This window comes from Molossus molossus, unplaced genomic scaffold, assembly GCF_014108415.1.
Source record: "Molossus molossus isolate mMolMol1 unplaced genomic scaffold, mMolMol1.p scaffold_m16_p_8, whole genome shotgun sequence".
NCBI classification, from domain to species: Eukaryota; Metazoa; Chordata; class Mammalia; order Chiroptera; family Molossidae; genus Molossus; species Molossus molossus.
The window spans coordinates 56,971,550-56,992,334 of record NW_023425402.1 but is presented as its reverse complement, the minus strand read 5'-3'; the positions used below and the strand labels follow the sequence as shown (position 1 = coordinate 56,992,334).

Here is a 20,785-nt window from a genome sequence, read left to right as displayed (position 1 = left end):
TCTTCTTAACACTTTAAAACAAGGGAGCAAAATGTAATTAATTTTGATTAATTCATTTGCTCTTAATATAGCTTTTAATTTGTAATTCTATGTGAATTACAATGTAATTTGGCATTAATTATACTAAATTGACTATAAGTCAGCCAATCACAATAAGAAATTACTCACAGCTGAAAGTAAGACTGAAACTCTCCATCCAGAAAAGACGATGCTTAGTTAAGAGGCAAATATTTAGGCATCGCTCTTGTTGGCTGTGAGAATGGCATTGAACCTGCTGAGAACTATAAACCATTGCTTATTCTGCCCACTCTTTACAGTGGGGTTCAATATAAAGGGCCAGTGACAAAGTGCACTGAGGGGTGACTTTTCAGGTTTGCCGGGTCCTCTGAAGGATCTTTCTTGCTCTTCTCATCTCTTATAAGGTTTAGGCCATGCAGAGGGGCTGTGTAGTGCTTTAGAATGATCAATTCCACACCTCTTGGATTCTAGGTGTTAGAATAGGCACTTTTCTCGGTTGGCCTGTGTTTCCTCCCCATGTTCTGTGAACCAGCTAGCAATTCCTGTTTTAAATCCCATGTACTGTCAGTCTCCCCAAGCCACACCTATTTGACCAGTATATAAACTGCCTCCTGGACAGGAGGGAACTGTGCCTTGAAGAGCTGCAAGCACTGTGGGAGAACTAACCCCTCAGGAGCTGGAGGCGCTGGTGGCACGTGCCAGCTGTGCCTGTGCGCACCCGAGAAGGAAAGTGCGTGCTGAAGATTACGGCACTTGAGAAAGTAGCAGGAGACAGGGATGGATTTGGAAAATACTCGTGTTTGAAGTACTTGCCAGGCATCTTCTTTTGAAAATTGTCTCCTAAAAAATAAACAAAGTGAAAACTTTGAGATGCTGCAGAATGTCATATGACAGAGTTAGCAATATCCCGCTTGAAGTGTTTTTCCACGTAGTTCAAACTATGGGGATTTTGTACATTCTGGGTACATTGGGGGTGGGCAATTAACCCATAAAGTGAGGTCCAGCTATAAAGGAATACATTTTGCTGAATTGTGCATGGAAAATTCCAGGCTATTTTTAATAACTCTATTTTTACTTTGTTAATTATATACCCCTATCTCATCATTCCCACACACAATCCAGCATAAAATGGCCAAAGTTTTATGTAAATATTTTGAGTAGAGAGGTTAAAAACTACCCTGAATCCTGAGCCAACAGCCACCCTGGCCCTTATCTCTTACACACATGCAGGTGGGGTTTACACCATACACACGCTTGCTAATAGACACACACACACACACACGCTTTTAATCTTCGCGGCTGAAAGAAATTCCTTTGTTTTGCAGTACCAACTGAATCATAATACTCTCATGACTGGCTGGTTGATCTCAAGATTAAAGGAGAAACTAGAAGTTAGAAGTTTATTTTTGCCACTCCAAGTGTCTATCCCACCCATCACTACCTTTTTTTAAGGCCATTAATGTCTGTAGTTTGTGGACAATAGGTGCTGTGTGAGTGCAGCTTGATATTGTTTCAGTTTCTCTAAATTTCTTTATGGCAAATTTAGCCTAGTCTATTATAGAATTTTTTTATTTATTTTCCCAAATATTCTTTCTGACACATCAGCATTAGAATTGGTGTGTTACAGCCCCTTTCTTACCGTTGTGTTTCCCGGTATAGCTTCATGGTCTTCTCCCACAACAACCCCTATTTGATCCATGCCCTCTGCTGGATGAGTTCTTTTGAGCTCTTAAATGTGGTGTTCTTTGAGAACTGTGAGGATTTGGGGCAGAGGAACTAGCACTGAAATACATGGAGCAGTGGGGTTGAGAGCAAACGGTTACAGGGTATTTCTGCCCTGGGTTTTATCTTCTCATCATTTAGAATACCAGCAGAATAAATGGGTCTGTTAATCAAACAGCACTGAGAGGTTAGGTCATTGGAAGCTTTTTAGTCATTTTGTGCGTTTCAAGAGTGAATTTGTTAGAATTATGCTGAATACCCACTTAAAGCCTCAGCTGATAACCCTACCTGTGTTTTATAACTCTGCACTGTCAGAACTCATAATAAGTCAAACATTCTTTCAGTGGTGCTCATAAGGGAGGGGGGGAAGAAAACCCACAAATTTAAGAGTAATTTCAGATTGTAAATGAAAAGGAGAGGCACGACTGTTCATTTGCACCAATCATGCCTTCCTTTCATCTGCTCTGATTAGGCCTGGTGCGGTTTCATCAGACCCCTCCATCACCGAGCTGTCACTCCAGCCGTCTGTTGATTGAAAACAATCAAGGCTCTGAAGGCACAATTATTCTGACCCTTTAACTAGAGGCTGCTGTGATAATGAAAGGTTGATTATGATAGTTTGTGCCTCTTTCAGTTTGCCAAGAAGGTTAATTTGGGCATCAGACGGATGTTTAATGGGCGCTTGCTGGCTACACTGAGGTAAATGAGAACGTGCAGTCTTGGATATTGCACGGATATAGTTTGGCTGTCAATCATTGTCATTTGGAGTTTGTGCCTCACACTCCGGAAATCACATTTTATTTTTTCCTTGGGATTTAATTTATTCTGTGCCCCGAGGAAGTTCTTTCACTAGGTGACCTTCACAGCAGCTTTCTCTGCCTTTTTTTTTCTTCTTCTTCTTCTTTTTTCAAATGGAGCTCAAAGGCACAACACATCTAGAAGAGCATTTTTCTTTCATTTTCACTTAAAAATGGGAACTTTAAAAATCCATCCTTATCACTGCCTTCCCATAGAGCGAATGCCTCTATCCTGGTTGTGGGTGGGGAAGCATCGACGGCGAGGGTGCTGGGGCCTTTTGCTCGCACGTTGCTCTGCACCGTCTCCCCCGCGAACCCGCAAACACAGGCAAGTCCAAGTGGCTGCGCATGGGCGCGAAGGTTCATTGTCCTCGCAGTTCTCTCAGAGCACGTCTCGGACAGCTTTCTGCGCGCTGTGTGCAAGGGCAGCCTCTTAGTCCTTCGCCCTCCTCCTTGGGCGGCGTGGCCAGGGGTTGAGGCAGGGAGACAGTTTGTCTATGAAGTACAAAGGATATGAAAAGTTGCAGATTTTAATTTGTGTCAATTCAGCACCTCATCGTGTTGCTACTTGAAGCACAGGATAAAAAAGATGAAGGCAGCTAACAGTGCTGGTGTTTACAATGGGCGGCTCTCATGACAGTCCCCTTTATTTATTCATTTATTTATTTTCAATTTATTTATTTATTTATTTTTGTTACAGATGTTTCTCCTTTTCCTCCCACTGATTCCCCCCTCCCCCCCTTTCCCTCCCCGCCCTGTCCCCAGCTTTGTTGTCCATGTCCATTGTTCATGCATACATGCATGAAAGTTCTGTGGTTTATCTCCCCACCCTTTTATGTACACCCTTTTAAAAAGGAAACATAGAGGAAAATAAAACATAAAGGAAAACCTTTATTTCTGTCTCCAAGTTGTGTAGAGTGGTCTCACACATTAGACACCTGTGAGCTGGAATCATTGTTGTGCTTTTCGTTCGCGTTGTCTTCGTTTTCCTTCCCCCCAGTGGACGTTCAACAGCCTATGTCTACCTACCTTGGACATCTTTCTCACGTGTCCATTGTAAAACAATTTAGTCCATAGATGTTAAAGTGGCAGCACCATAATTATCATTTTACACCAGGTGGTCTACTTTTACATTATTTATTTCTTGCTTTTAAAAAAAGCTACTAGTTAATGAGTGGTAAAGAGGGGCATTAGCGATAATTCAGTCTCACCTGAAGAGGCTCCACAATGAACTAAGTCATTGAATCCAATGACAGGTTTTGTGCAACCTTATATGAGCCACAGTGCTGTTTGAAATGTGTATTTAAAAATAAATGGTGATGGAAGGAGACTTGACTTGGGTGGTAAATGCACAATACAATATACAGATGATGTACCATAAAATTGTACACCTGAAACCTATATAATTTTATTAACCAATGTCACCCAATAAATGCAACAAAAATAAATGAGTAAATAATAAAAATATAAAAAGAAATGAGACTAGGATTGTGCATAGATGTATGGTTTCACCAGATTCTGCACCACACCAGACCACGAATGTTTATTTTTGTTTAGCTGCATGAACAGCATGGCTAAAATAGCCCTCGAGGATGCTTAGTAATATTATTGATTACTTAAGTCTTGTTTTGTTTAAGTATTGGGCGTAAAAAGGTAATTAGAAGAGAAATGTGTCAGTTAACTCAATCAATAGTTTTTCAGTATTTAGGAAGTAGTGTGAATTTTTGTTTTAATATTAATGTGTGTTATAGGTGACAATGAGTGGTTTTATTTTATAGATTCAACATGTTTGCAAAGTAATGGGACTAAAGCAAGGACTGTTTCTTCTTAAAGGAAGTATTACTCAATATTTCAAGTTGTTTTTGGTATAAACCTGGATTCCTCCCTCCCTCCAATCTGTTGTGCCCTTTATATCTAACTGTGGAAAACTAACGTCCAGAATGAAGGACTTTTCTTACGTCCTCCCAAGCCCTCCACCTCTGTGCTGTCATATGACTTGGTTCATGGGGCTGTATCCCCTCAGCAGTGATGTGCCCCCCACCCCCAGGAAGGTCCCACAGCATGGCTCACACTTCATCTCCTGGCCTGTGCTGGCATTTCTTCTGCTCCCAGGGCTGGAGCTGGTCATGGGACCCAATTTCTCTTTCCTTTCCAATCCTCCCATTTACCCCTTCAAAGTTCCCCTAGTTCTTCAAACACATTTTCCTCCTAACCTTGTAAAGATGTCTCAGACCTGTGATTTCTCCACATTGCAGTCTCGTAATTCCCATGTTTCTGACGTTCAGCAAACACTTACTAGGGACTTCCTCCTGGGTGCCAGGCACGGGGCTGAAGCCAAACCCTTCTCTCGGTATCTGTAGGAATGGCCGCTCTCCACTCCTTCCTTCGTCCACTGCAGCCTCCTCTTCCCTCACGAGTCTCCTGAGCTTGTCAGGCCACGGGCTGTCCTGCACTGGGCCCGTCTGTCCACATACCCATCTCTTTCTTACATCACTATTCTAGAGTGGCTCTCTAAGCCACTTCCCCCACCCCAAAACAGTGAATAATGGTGCTGAAGAATGTACCTTCTTTGTCAAAAATATTACTTGTGTATTATAATCAAAAGTGTTAAAAGGTGCAACTAGAGGATTCATTTTTCCCTGTTGCTTAAATGATGATGAAATGAAGTTAGAGAATGCAATGTAAAATATTCTATTTAAACGTCAGTAGCCAGGCTAAAATTCACACAGTGACGATGGTTGGCGTCACATTTATGTGTGTTCTCTGCAACTTACTGAGTGTGAGCCCTGACTCCCAGCCCCAGCCCACCAGCTCAGCCCTGACAATGGGCCCTGACAATGTTGATCAGTGAGCAGCTTCCCCACTCCCATCACTGGCCTCCGCAGCTATACATTAATGTTGAAAGGATTCTTTTCTTTTTATTTGGAGACTGCCAACATCAAGCCCTTCAATGCAGCTTAGATACTTCCTGGACATCCAAATTAATCATCGTAGTCACTGTGTGAGGAGTTTGACTTTCTCTGTACCTGTGACCTTGGGCAGCTGCCTGAGCCTGTGAGGTCCTTTTGGTCAGTAAAAGTTTAATTCAGGTGGGGAGTATGTGTGCAGTGAACCTGCTATTCGTTCATTATTATTGAATCAGTTCATAAAGAAATAGTCAAGCACTTGATGCTCTCAGGATGCTCCAGGGCACGTTTACAAATTAAACAGCTTAAAAAAATAATTTCTAAATGTACCAGCAATATTTAAAACATCTATGAGGGAACTGGTAAGATAGAAAGATGGGTTTTGTGTGTGTCTGAAAATCTGCCTACAATAGGATAAAACTTCCATATTTGCAGGATTTTTCTTTTTCCAATACCATATTCCATATGTATATTTTACAGGGATATATTAAGACAGTAGAGGTCAAGAGTAAGTCTTAAGTTTTATGTATTAATAGAACTTGGAATTGAATGGCAAGTATACTGATTAGAATCTCCCATCAAGTAAGTTCCTGGCACATAATAGATACTCATTAAACAATTGAGAAATAGGTCAATGATAAAACTAAAATAGAAGATTCATGGTTATATCATTTCCCCTGAGCAACAAACAGAAAAAGTAATCAACTCAGACAATCAGTCATTATTTTAGTTTTTTTAAAGCCACACTGGTCAGGCTTTTAAAAGATTTTTTTATTGATATTTAGAGGTAGAGGAAGGGAGAGGGAGAAACAGAGAGAGAGAGAGAAACATCAATGTGAGAGTGAAACATGAGATTGGCTGCCTCCTGCATACCCCCCATGGGGGATTGGGGATTGAACCTGCAACCTGGGACTGTGCCCCGACCGGGAATCAAACCGGCCACCTTTCAGTGCATGGAACGATGCCCAACCAACCGAGCCACATCAGTCAGGGTAGAAGTTATTTCTGATTGTTCCTGTATTCTGTTCAAGTATGAGGAGAGCAACAATGGGTGTCATTTTCCCTGCAACATCATTGGCATAGGTGGTTAGTTGTCTTTATTGTCCTGTGGGATATTCTTCCCATCTAATAAGCTTCTTATATACTAATATGGGGATTCTATATGTAAATAAAGACAATTCTGAAGTAAAATTTTATGTGAATAGTTTAAAATATATTTGCATTTATATATAAAATTTCATTATGAGATTCTAAATAAATAGCACCTTGAAGCAGGTTGTTATACAAATTTAAAATATGTTCTTTGACTGTGGTTATTTTATTTTTATAAGAAACAGTATCTCCTAAGAGGGGTAATATGATCTGGGCAGAGTCGTTCCCAGGGAGGACAAGACTAGGATGTAGCCCGATCCCATGCATGTGGCCTGTGTGCCCGTCACACGCATGCCCACATTCCTGGTGAGTACAGGGTTATAGACCAAAAACATCACTTTGCTTTCTGATAGGAGATTTACAAAAACCATGCTGTGGAAAGCTGCAGCTTGGATACTAGACACAATGATTAATTTTGGTTGCTTCTCTCATTTATAGGAATTATGGAGGATTCTACTTTAAAATATTAGTTTTTGGTGGATCCATAGGTGACATATATTCTATAGGTAGAAGAGACTCTCTCATCACTCACTCATCTTATAGGTGAGAAGCTAAGTGACTGGTCCGCTGTCAGCCAGGTACTCCTGCTGCTCTTTGTATTGACTTTTCAGAGGTCAGCTTAGATTGGCGGCCAACTGTCCAGGTAGTCAGGGCATTGCAGTATACCAGCCTCATCTCTTTTCCTATCTTTATTTTCTCTTCATCCTTTTAAAATACAACTTACCTTTTAAAAATCCTCTTTTGTTATAAGACTAAACCCAAGGATAACCCAGGTCACCTTTTATTTGTCTTCCTAAATACCTGGGACTTAAATGTGGCAGGCCCCAGGGTAGTTCTCACTACCATTCCTTCGGTCTTGCACGTTGTCCTATCTATGGGAAAGAGACGCCAGGGCTCCTGCTTTCGGAGCTCTGCAGTGTGCATTTAAGAAATTCAATTTCTTTTTTGTGTGTGTGTGGTACATGCCCCTAGCAGGAACCGAACCCGGACTCTCTGGTCCGCAGGCCAACACTCAACCACTGAGCCAAACTGGCCAGGTCTGTTCTTTCAATTTCTTAATTAAAAGTAATCTCAAACAGCCCTGGCTGGTTTGGCTCAGTGGTTAGAACATCAGCCCATGGACCAAAGAGCTGTGGGTTTGATTCCGGTCAAGGACATGTACCTCAGTTGCAGTTCATCCCTGGCCCTGGTCAGAGTTGTGCAGGAGGCAACCAGTCAATGTGACTCTATCACATCAATGTTTCTCTCTGTTTCTCCCCCTCCCTCCACACTATCTGAAATAAATGGAAAAATATCCTTGGGTGAGGATTAAAAATAATAATTTCAAACAAAGAAAAGTTGCAATAAGAAAAAATAGTACAGAGAACACCCATATGATTTGCCAATTTTTTAAACAAATTACCTCATTTGCTTTATCATATGTCCTCTGTCTCTAGATAGTTATCTATCAATCTATTTATCTGTAGGTAGATATAATATAGATATATAGTAGGAGAATATATAGATATGGGGGAGGGAACGTTTTACTGAGCCATTTGAGAGTAAGGTGTATACATAATTTTTTTTTTAAGATCTCTAAAAAGACCTCATAACTGTTCCTCTTCATGGAAATCTATAGTAAAGCACAAAAGATTTATACAGTCTGAAGAGAAACCAGAGTATTATCAGGCACACATTTTATTCTAAAGATAAAAATAACAGTATTTGTCAGTCTCCCAACTTTATAAAGTTTTAAATGAACAATGAAAGAACGTATGTTATTATCATATCTTCTAAACTGAACATTCTTTTAAAAACCTGTCAGGTCGTTTTTCTGACAGAATATGAACCTGGGGCCTCATCAGATTTGATTCTATTGAAATGTATTTCTTGGAGGGAAAAATAGCCCAGGTGTCTTACATAAGTCTGTAGTCAGCTATAATGGTTAATGTGCAACCTCCCTTGAAAAATCTGTTTTACAAGCAAAATGTTGACACAATTTTAATTATAGTACTCAAGTGAGCATTGTTACAATTTTTAATATTCCTCTATGGTAACATTTTCATTGTTCTGGTAGAGGAAAAGGCTCTGATCCGAGTCCCTAGCTTCTGGTGCTTTTGGATTTTATAGGAGTGTTGTCTTTTTGAGAATGGTGTCTTTCTGAACAGAGTTTTCATTTGGTCGCAAAGAAGAGAATATGACTATACAATCTGGTGCACTTATTTATTAATGTGAATTCTCCTCTCAGTGGCAGTCGTTCTGGTTTAACAGGTCACTCCTTGGACCTTACATCACTCGCCTTAAAGGGATGAGCATCTGTGTAGTTTAACATGACAAATCTCAGCACTTGTTCACTGGCACAAGGGGACGTCCCACGTTCGTCATGAAGAAAGCGGGTGATAGGAAAAGGGCATATTGCTAAAGTTTTATGCTTATGTTTATTAGAAGTTAAGGCATTATAAAAAATATATATAAAATCGTGTGCTTTGCTGTAACATGTTAGAGTCAATGCAGCTTCCCTCGGAGGGCACATATTAGAAGAGGAAGAGTGTGCTTGCCACTGTTTATAAACAAAAACTTCGTCTAAGCATCGTGGGCTCTCTGGAAACGCGCTCCCATGGCGCGTCCTCCTTGTCCGAGAGCTCTTAGCCCGCCCACCGCTCCTGGGGGAGGTTCAGGAGTGTCATCTTCATCGGTTTGCTCCTGTGCCCTTCCTTGATCCCTTTCGGGATTTGTGGAATGGGATGTGTGCTGCCTTTGGGCAGGGAGGGGACTGGTGCCCTGGTTTATCTCAGCGGCTTGACAGGACCGGCAAGGCTGCAGACACCTGTGCCTTCTCGGCGGGCCTGCCAAAGGGGGCTCGGGGCACCCTACAGCAGAGCTGTCTGCCGCCGTTTTTTCTATAGGAGAATCGTTTAGCTACCCCTGGCCAAGAAGAAGAATACGGTTGTGGGCAACAATACCAGCTGTTGCTTACTAGCTCAGGCTGAGGAATTGTACGAAATAGTTACTGCTTTTAGACAATGTTGTAAGGGCTTTATTTTTTTTAGTGTTGGTTCAAAAGATTTGATTACTCACCTGATGAGAACTGCTTTGTAAAGGGCATTTATTTACACACACACACACACACACACACACACACTTCACCCTTGAACATTGTGGGGGTAAGGGCACCGACCTCCCATGCAGTTGAAAATCCACATATATAACTTTTGAATCCTCAAAACTTATCTAGTTTCCCTCAGTATCCCTGGGGGCCAGTTCCAGGTACCCCCAAGGATATCAAGATCCGTAGGTGCTCAAGTCCCTTACAGAAAGCAGTGTGGAACAATGCATACAGTTGGCCCTCCACATCCATGGATCCCCAAGTGTGGATCAAAAATACTGTTTTGAGAAGCTTGAACCAAATGTACTCTAAAGTTTCTTCTTGCCCTAGTATTGTACTGTTTATTTGAGGGCTTATAAGTGTTCACTGCATTGCCAAAAATCTCAAGTAGAGATGGCAGCACCAGGCATCTGAGGGAGTAAAACAAGGGCCTGATTTAGGGACATCTAGTACCCGGCATGTCTCCATGTGGAGAGATGGTAAGGGCTTTCTATAGGGCTACAAAGATGAGACAATAAAATTGGAAACTGAAGCCTGTGATAGATAGATGCATATAAATATATCAGAATCGATATTGTTTGTTTAGAAGAAATATGAGAAATAGCCTAAGAGTAGTTGTAAAGAGTTTTCATTTTATGCAACAAATACTTATAGCCTACTGTGTGCCAGCCACTGTTCTTATCAAGGATCTGAGGTGAGGTGAGTTGACGTTGGGGTACGCTGTAGCAAATGCTTCTCTTGGGAAGTAACAGTTCTCCACTAGGGTCAGATGAACTAGATCAGCAGGCAGGGTGCGTGGGAGATGTCCTGTAGTCCTTGGAGATGACAGTCCCCTGTGTTTCTGATGGTTAAGGAAACATCTTGCCTACTGGCCATGTTTCCGAGGTACTCTGTGTGTGTCCCTCCAGAATGAACCCTTGATTTCTTTCTGCTCTTGCTGGCTTTGTCACCAAAACGTGGGCGGTAAGACTTTTACTGTGTGCTCCATTTCCCTCCCAATCAATATGTGCTAGAATATGGAGTAATGGGGATGTCAGCCTGCCAGAACAAGTAAAATAGAATAACTCAGCCTTCCCTGAGTTACGGTTTCTCAGTGTCATGTCCTCAAAAGCCACCAGTTCCCAAAATAAACACTTTCAAACATAAGCATCAAAATACACTGCAAAGCTAATTGCGGTCTTTGGATTCTGTGATGCCCCAGTGATGAGTCAGCCTCCTGCTTATGGTAGTTTCCAAAGCCCTTAAATGGTCTCCCAGGTCCCCTCCGCCACCTCGCCTGTGGTTCCGCCTGGCAGGGACAGTGAGAGCCCTGGTGGGTGGGTTCGTGGTGGTGACGTGATTTTGAGATATTGTTTTAATTTTTTTGCCAGTTCTTTCATTATTTGGATAAATAAGAGTTAGCCATGTTTTCAGTGTGTTTTCTCTTTTACACTTTCATGAAAGTAAAAACAGTACAATATACTATTACAGTGATCTATTATTGCGAAAGTAAAACTGCACAGCGTGCTGACATAGCTTACTCTATGCTCTCAGAATCAGCTGTTGATTTATAGACCGTATAGAGCTAAGATCTGAAAATACGCTGTCTTACCCGTAGTGAGATCTTACCCACATCTTACTATATAGGAAACGTGTTGTCCTGCCCATAATATTAAGCTACAAGTATCCTATATCTTTACTAAAACATCCTACTTAGACTTCATTTGATTTAAACCTTAAATTTGAAACAGCATACTTAATTTACTCTAATAAAGCAGCAATTTACTGTTTCATGAATGGGAGGGAAACTGTTTGAAACCTTCCCATTCAAAGTGTGGTCCATGGACCAGCAGCGGACACATCACCTGGAGACAGTTAGAAATGCAAACTCTCACTCTCTCCCACCCTCGCCTATTGAATCAGAATCTGCATTTTGACTAGAAACCCCAGGAAATTCATGCACATTTTAGGTGTGAGAAGCACTAGATTTAAATTTGTAAATAACACTATGTCTAGGTGAAATTGGTTTGAAGTTGGTGGCAGAAGAGCTGACTGTAAGTCACATTTACCTTTGATCTGGAGAAAAGATAAATCCAAGTCTGAATGACTTGTGTATTTATAAAGGATAAAGTGTGAAAATTATACAAAATCTGTGAGAAGTTAGAAATATTGGCAAGAAATAGAATAAAAATTATCCCAGAAAATGCAGGCTAAATGTCTGTGCACAAAGTATACATAGCAGTTGGGCGATTTGAGCACGGGGAGCATCTTGATGCCTGTGTACATGTGACACAGAGAAGACAGGAGACAGAAAGCCAGAATTCAATCAGTGATAGATCAAGGTGGTCACTTTCTATGACCAATCTGATTCGTGAGAAATTTTCTTAAAAGCGGAGAGCCTAGTTGTGACTGGTGCACTTCTCACACGGTAAGCAACACTGTTTGCTAGAAAGATAAAGATAAACTGGAGAGTGTTAATAGATGGGCTAGAAGACTGATTATGGTATAGGGAGAACTGATTTATGAGGACAGAGAAAAATAATCAGACAGGGAGCACAAGGCTGTAAAAAGGGACCATGGGGACATGGTATTTGTCTAGTATTTTGCCAGTGCTGCTTCCTGTAGTATCCATATGAAAGATGCTGAAACATTAGCATGTAAGAAATTTGTTACAGAGCAGAGCAATATCAGCCAGAATTAGTTTGTTAAATTAGGAGCAATATTAAAGAATATGTTTTAGTAAATTTTACCTGGTACATGAGAAATTACCTTGAGTCAGATGACTTTATCCCTGACAACTTTTGAGAGCTCTGTGAGCAAAGAATGGACAATAATTTCTTAAGCGGTTGAATTATCTTCCCGGGGAAATGACTGGGATGCCATCCCTTGAAACTTCTAGCATTATGGTGGAGAAAAACCAGGATGTTGCCTGTGGGAACTCTCCACTTCCCGCAGAGACCTGGTGATTGACGAGTGACGTTTTTCTTCTGCAGTCTCTTCGATGAATGCTGATGTTACCATACACAGATGTTTTTCATAAGGCTTCTGTCTTATATAAGTTAAAAATGCCAGTCTCTAGACAAACAGCTAGAGAGTGTCACTCATCTGCCCTCCGCGATGTCTGTGTCCTTGGCTTTGGCAGGCTCCCTGCACCCAGCGACATTCTTTTGTCACTTCTCCAAATTACGTCATTTCTTAAAAGATGCAATCCAGCGCCTGTTGGAAGGGAATTCACTTCCTACATTCTCTTCATTCAGAAAGTTAAAAAGATAAGCCCAAAGTATGTGTTGCCTTTTGGAGCTCTTTGTCAAATGGATACAGAAACTCTGAACGTCTGAAATCATCTAGTGCTTCAGAGAGTTTAGTGATCCTTGTCACCAGGACAGAAAGTAGGTAAACCAGAATAGAATCATTCAGTATTCTAATTCATTATCCTGTGATGCTGTCCCTTCAAATCCACATTCTTGTTGTCTAGGAGATTGAGTTTAACATGGGTGCTGCTTAGAATAGTTTGTATCAAATATGTTGACTGCAGAGATTAGATATACTTCTTCATGCTGGTGTGTGGGCAAGTTCGCCAAATTTAAATATTAAATCACAATAATTAAAGTACTTCAGGTGCTCCATAACATGAGTTTGTTTTTTGTTGATGATATTTTCTAAACTGTTGTTCAGTTTTGTTACTTATGACTTGATGCACCTACTTTTGTTTAAGAAAGTCTATTTATCTGCAGCCGAAAGTTCTTATAACCTTTCTTCCTGAAAGAGATCTAGACATAAATAAAAAGGTTAGGAATACATCCTGTATTTTGTTCCTAATACACAGATAATCTGCTCTATATCCTGTTCCTGTGGGAAAGGTCCTAACAAATTGCCAGCATCTTACATGGGCAAATAACAACCGTCTTGAAGATGAAAATTAATTGAGAAAAAAAAATATTGAATTGATAGATTGTGATCTTTATCTTTCTTTTTTTTTCTCTTGCTTCCTGACTGATATACCAACCAAAGGGGCAGGGGAAAAAGTCCTTTTCCTTTCTAAATCATTCTTCTAGTGTCATATTGATTTTCTCTCAAGTACACCCTGTGGTCTCAGACGAGCACATATTTTCTTACATTACTTGTATTGACACAGCACCATGACTCATGGGTTGACATATGTTGCTTGAGCTGTGATGACACCACTCACCATTGACATTTCCTGGGGAGTGGGCGTATCAGGTCTCTTATACATGAAACCTAAGGGCATAGGCTGTCTTATAACAGTATTTTTATTCTTTGAAAAGTGATTATTGTTCCCTCCAAGTGATACCTTAAGATCCCCATCACTGTCGCTTAACATTGTTTTTAACGCCTCCAACAATGCCTTGAGTTCTTTCATGTTCTGGTTTGTTTGCTGATGAAGGGGAAAAAAAGTCTTCAATAGGTATCAAAATATGAGTTGTAAGAAAAAATGTGTTATTAATTGTCTGAAAGAATACACGGTGGCCTGGCGGTCATGCCACTGCTTAGGCTCTTTCTTACCTTTGTATTGTCCCCCGCCCCTCCCTGTTTCAGCTAGCCGTGAGGTGGTTGGAACACAGCTGCCATTACCAGTACATGGATGAGCTCCTGCAGTATATCCGCTTTGGCCTGATGGATGTGGATACGCTCCATACAGTTGCCCTGTCCCACCCCCTCGTCCAGGCAAGTGAGACTGCAACAGCTCTTGTCAACGAGGCCCTGGAATACCACCAGAGCATCTACGCACAGCCCGTGTGGCAGACTCGCAGGACCAAACCAAGGTTCCAGTCAGATACTCTATATATCATCGGTGGGAAAAAACGTGAGGTCTGTAAAGTCAAGGAGCTGCGGTACTTCAATCCTGTCGATCAGGAGAATGCTCTCATAGCTGCCATTGCCAACTGGAGTGAGCTGGCCCCCATGCCCGTGGGAAGGAGCCACCACTGTGTGGCAGTCATGGGGGACTTCCTGTTTGTGGCAGGAGGGGAAGTGGAGCATGCCAGTGGCCGGACCTGTGCTGTGAGGACTGCCTGTCGCTATGACCCCCGCAGTAATTCTTGGGCAGAGATAGCACCCATGAAAAACTGCCGGGAGCATTTTGTGCTGGGTGCCATGGATGAGTACCTCTATGCGGTTGGGGGCAGGAATGAGCTGCGCCAGGTTCTGCCTACAGTTGAGCGATATTGCCCCAAGAAGAACAAATGGACTTTTGTGCAGTCCTTTGACCGATCCCTTTCATGTCACGCTGGCTATGTGGCAGATGGTCTTCTTTGGATATCAGGTAGAAAATGCCTCATATGTTGAATTTATCAAAAAACAGTGTGATTGTGGGGTGCCTTTAAAAGTCGAGCTTTGGTAGTGTGGCCATGTGTAATCGAATGAATGAGCCAAGGCTGCCATTTTAGCTGATTAACATTCATTGATTGAGCACCTACTCTGGAGCAATTTAATGGGAAATAATTGGCCTTTCTGTGACTTTCTGAGTGATTAGTGGAGTAAAAATTCAAGATGGACGTTAATGGCCCATCACACCTCTTTTTTGACCAAACCTTCTGTTGTTTAGATTGTCAGCTTTTGATATTTATGGATTATATTGCACACCAGTGGTTTGTCCAGGCCCTTTGCTTTTACCTTTACCGTGGGCTACCTGACTAGGAGTCTTGCATCAAAGCCAGGGCAGGTGAAATGAAAGCCCAGTAACCGCACTTTGATAGCAGTGGGCATATATCCAGACAAGAGGACTGCTGTGCACTGAGGAACGGGATTGAAGCTATTGGCTAAGATGATGTCTTGTGTCATCTGTGTAGTGAGTCATGCCGTCCTAATCCTTCATTCCTATTTAGTCTTCCATTCTTTCTGACCATTTGGGGGCATTATCATTTTAGTGTCCTTTTTCAATCATTTTTTTTTTTTTAAAGCCTTTTGATTATGGAAAAAAGTGGAAAGACAAGTATAATGAACCCATATCCCCAGCTCCAGCAGTTACTCACTCGCTGCCAGTCTTGTTACATCCACGCCCACAGCTTCTTCTAACTCCTCGTGGCTGCCTTTTGCACAGAAGGAGTCTGTGAGGCACATGTATTAACATAACATTATCAACCTGTGTTTCCAGTTCTATCATCAAATAGACCTAAAATGTTCTCCTTTGAAAGGTTTGCCTATTGGGGAAGAAAATTGTATCTTCTCTTAGTTGGAGGGTACTCATTTTGTAACTCACATAGAACTTGTTGAATTTCCATGTCAAGGACAAAGAGGAAAATCAAATACTGTTAAGTCATCAATTAATGTCATCAATAGGTTCTGTGCCTTTAAGTGAAATGATCTATAAGGAGACCAATTTCACCAAAGGCTAATTGATATAAACAAGGGTTAAGTTCCTATGGCATCTCATCAACATTCTAACAAAACGACATTGAACACAATGACGTTTTTTTGAGGGCTTGCCATACTAAGAATAACTCCGAGACGTTTGCACATAGAAGAAACAGTCACTTTAAAGTACACCTGTGCAGGCTTCTCAGCTTCCCTCGACAGTCTTCCCGGGCTGTTTAACACCGCTATGGCAACATTCTCCTTTGCATTTAAACTAAATTTGTGTGGACTCCGCCCATTTTTCCTTCTGCTCCCTCAGCCACCAAGGAGAAAGCCACAGTCTCCCTTTTTCTGGATCGTGCCTCAGTTACTGGCAGCTATTGATTTTCAGTGAAGCACATGTCAGAGCTTAAGTGTTTGGTAATTAATTAATGAACTGAGATTAGGACTAAAGAAGAGGATAATGTGGTGGACCCAACAATTACTGACCTTTTATACCAAACAAACATTAGATATAAGTGTATATGTTAGTATACATAGATATAGTTAAATAAAAGCCTCAACTGGTGATTTAGTCCCTTCTCTTTAAGGATATATTTCAGTAGTTAAGAAAATAACCACCAGGATTATAGCCCTTCAGTTTTGCTGAAGAAACTTCAAATGTGGCTATAAATAAGCCTTTGCTAATAGAAGGAAGAGATCTCTACTTGACCTGAAAAACAAAACAGTGATGGCTTTATGTACTCAATGTAATCCATGTTTTCTCCCCATTTATATTCCTTCCATGGACTCATTTAGTTTTCATCCATTGTTAATGTCCTACATTCCTACATTAACAACATTTTCTGAATTTGTCACAAATATTTTTATAAATATTTCTTATTTTTTTGCTATAAAGCTAGCATTTTAAAAACTGCTGGAGTTTCCCATACATTGTCTTAAGGAAATGACTAGTTAGTATCTTCTTTAGTAAGGCCTCACAGAAGCTTATCTTAGACTGATTAGAGCTATCATCCTCATATCAAGCTAACTTCTCTTTCAATATGAGTCTATATATTTCCTTTTCCATTTTATTAAATGTATCAACTTATTATAGATCTTATTGCTATATCACTTTGTTTTTCCCCTACTGTGAAAGGAAATACATTTATTTTGTTGTTGTTAATCTTTACCGGAGGATATATTTTTCATTGATTTTTAGATAGAGTGGAAAGGAGGGAAGGGGGGTGGAGAGAGAGAGAAAAACATTGATGTGAGAGAGACACACTGATTGGCTGCTTCCCGCATGCACCTCGACCAGGGCCGAGAATCAAATGGGCAACCCAGGCATATGCCCTTGACCGGGAATCAAACCCTTGACCCTTGGGTGCACAGGCTGACACTCTAACCACTAAGCAACACCAGCCAGGGTAGGAAATACATTTTCTTTGTTCTCCTTGTGCACTAATGTATGCTGCCTGTGTTAACCATACTTAATGAAAACAATCACAATTTTCTCAGGTTTATTTCTCCCTACTGTGTACTTGAGATGAAAACTCACTTCCCTGTGTATAGTACAATACCTTTAATTGGAAAGAGGAGGAACTCACTGGTGACATTTCTAATACCTTCAGTCGTCGGCCTCGTTTTTTCAAGACCAGCTTATAATAAATTGATTGTGAATCTAAACATGGATAGGGAGGGATGACTAGATTTGCTAAAGGACCCCTTTAAAAAAAGATAGGTATATTTCACCCTGACTATCACTGATTTTGAAGTGTTACCTTGATTTATTAGAGCAGATGAAACTGCAGCTATTCTTTATCCTTTACCAAATAATCGATTATTTCCCATTTAATTGATGGGGATTGGGTCATTGGCATTCTTCTGGTATTTTGTAACCTTTGCCTGAGGTAGAGGGAGTAAGAATTATAAAATGTGGATTTTAGGCCTTATTTTTGTGCCGTAGAACACAACATGACTATGTCTTTAGAGACTCATAATTTCCAGAGTGCCCCATCTCCTCTCAAACCCCCTCCCCTGTCTCTGTCCATTTTGGGGTCAGGACACCTTGAAAACCTTTCCATAGTTTTTAAAGTGAGACACGCAGAGATGAATTCAGAAAATCATGCTGTGTGGATATGTCCATTAGCGTTTGATTTAGGGTATCAGAGAGTCATGTTTCACAGGCTCCTGTAGTATTTGACATCGTGACCCAATTCACAAATGCTGTGTATGATTTCTACTTGAAATTCACAACCCCAAATTAAAATGAGCATTAAATGCCCTCCAGTTGTGCTTTCAAAGGCACGCTCTCCACTATAAGGTATTGTTTGTGAAGTACTAAAAAGATCCCTGTGTTTTGAGTGAGAATTAATCCTGAGCTCATCTTGTAGAACAACTTACTTTTTCATTTTTGTCAAAAAGCAGCAGGATAAGGGGAAGCTAACAACAAAATTAGTGCTTTAGAACGATAAAAACAAGACAAATGCTACTGCATTTACCCCAAAGCAATATTTAGTGCTTTCTTGATCCTTTGGTGAGTGCTGCATTCTTATTAAGTCTAGTGCTGATTCGTAGATAAATAAGGTTAATTCAGCAAAGATACTTCTGGCCCTCTATGAGCTGACAGTCAAAGATTCGTGCAGATATTTCATTAATGAAAAAAACAGTTGTTAAATTTTCTTTAACTCCCTAGAAGATATGTTTAGTTTTATTTTGATTAAATTTAAATGGAGCTTGCATTGCCCCATTTTAAATAATTGCAATTTATTCAAACCTACTAAAGGGACTATGGCTTGTCTAATAGTCATTAAAATTAGAACAATGTAAATTTTCATTAATTTTTTTAAATGCGATAGCTTTAATTTTATCTGTGCAAATACTGTGCTTGCATCTGAAAAATTATATACAAAATAGTTGGAACTAACAGGTGTGTGCACTGAGGTCACAGACTAAGGCCACAGGCACATGAAACTTGATCCATTTCCTACCAACCAGGAGATGCTGGGCAAGGTTCCTGAGCTCAGTAAGTCTCGTCCGGGTTTGTACTAGGGGGACCAAGTAGAGCAGTGGTTCTCAACCTTCCTCACACCGCGACCATTTAACACAGTTCCTCATGTTGTGGGTGACCCCCAACCATAAAATTATTTTTGTTGTTACTTCGTAACTGTGATTTTTCTACTGTTGTGTCTTAGGCGACCCCTGTGAAAAGGTCGTTCGACCCCCAAAGGGGTCGCGACCCACAGTTTGAGAACCGCTGGAGTAGAGGAAGACATAGGTCCCATGCTGGGGCTCCTGGTGCAGCAGAGGGAGCAGACTTCAAACAGATCATTATAGTATAGCACATGCCCTGTGTGGTGACAGAAGTCCTTCCTAGTTACAGAAATAGTACAAAGCAGGGAGAAATTAGTGCAAAGGGCATAAAGAGATTTCAAAAAAGTTTGTAGCACCTTTAGCCTAACTTGGCCTCTGGTCTATTGGCTACTTCCTACGTACCCATTAACCCTTCTGTCCTCATGCTTGGGCTTCGTGGTCCAATCATTTCAACAATCCTCTTGCCCCCTGGCATGCACACAATGTTGGACAAACACAGTGGTCCACTTTATCTGTCTGTGCCTGGGCAGCTGAACCCTGTGGCAGGAGGCCAGTTGACTGGAGGGCTGGTATGAGTACTCTATACCCCACCACTAGTGTCCTCAGTTTCCTCAAAATCCCCTCCCTCAGGCTCAGGGAAAGGTCTTTGCCTCTGTTTCTCAGAGCGAATGTAAGCGAGGAGGTTCTCACAGCAAATTCAGTGAGACACAGCGAGGGGGAGGCGAGTGTGAGGAGACAGAAGGGCAAGAGATGGTCTGTTAAGGGGCTAAGGGCAGAAGGCTGGGAAACACTAGTGAGGAGGATGCAGAGAGGGGAAACCAAGGAAGGAGCCTGAGAATGTGGGGTGGGTAAGGCCACATGGGGAGTGTTACAGAAACAAAGCCACAGCACAAGGGAGTGGCGTCCAATACTACAGGAACACCAAAGTCCAAAGTAGTTCCTCTGAGTTTCTCAATCAGGTACTACTGGTTATTTTAGTGAAAGCCGTTTTGGAGGAGTGCAGATGACGCTAGTGTGAATGGCTGAGGTGTGGGTGGGAAGCCAGGAAGTGGAAACTGCAGGTGTAGGCTGCATTTGCAACAGGTTGGGACACCAACTTAACTTCACTCCCTGAATCTGAGCTGACCCGACAACTTTCCAATCGCCATGCTCCTGCCTACAGGGAGAGAGTGTGCTGTTTCTAGGTGCACACATATTTCGGTCCATGTGACAGCACATTTTTTCATTATAAATTAATAGATAACTTTTTGGCTTTAGGAAGAAAAAAGAGGGTAGGAAGGAAAGAAAAAGGAAGTTTGGCTGAGAATAAGAGTAACTAGAGGAGGAAATCCTGGATCAAAGGAAGGAACTTTTTTTTTTTTTAATGGATGCGAGTGCTTTTGTGCATTAGATAAGAAAAAGGAGACAGTAAAGTGGAAGGTAAAGGGGGTAGGGGCCTCCTTGGTTGGTAAATGCTGAGAGCACCTCCGAGGTACCAGGAACGGTGATAGTCCAGGGGATACAGTATTGACAGATGCAGGGTCCCGAACAGGCAGGAGGGAGTTGGGAGGGATTCAGTCTGGGACGGGAGGAGAGAGTCCTCACGCTCCAGGCCTGGAGGGCTGGATGTGGCTGCCTCACAGGTGAGGGGCAGGAACCTGCGGGGGTGGCTTCTCAGTGTGGTCAAGTGAGAGACAAGGTTGCCTGCGGAGGTTGTGCAGTGTCAGGAGTGGGTAGAGCGTCTGAAGGGAGTGGCC

General features: G+C 41.5%; 1 protein-coding gene and 1 pseudogene across 1 annotated transcript in view; one reads left to right on the top strand and one right to left on the bottom strand.

Annotated features, from left to right (window-relative positions):
- Window positions 1-20,785, top strand: part of KLHL32 (kelch like family member 32) — a 185,667-nt gene that overhangs the window by 143,304 nt on the left and 21,578 nt on the right. Inside the window, exon 7 of the mRNA XM_036248513.1 lies at window positions 14,217-14,943. Within this exon, the coding sequence (XP_036104406.1) occupies window positions 14,217-14,943 (727 nt within the window). The remainder of the gene's footprint in view (window positions 1-14,216; window positions 14,944-20,785) is intronic.
- On the bottom strand, window positions 8,152-8,257 carry LOC118622030 (annotated as a pseudogene).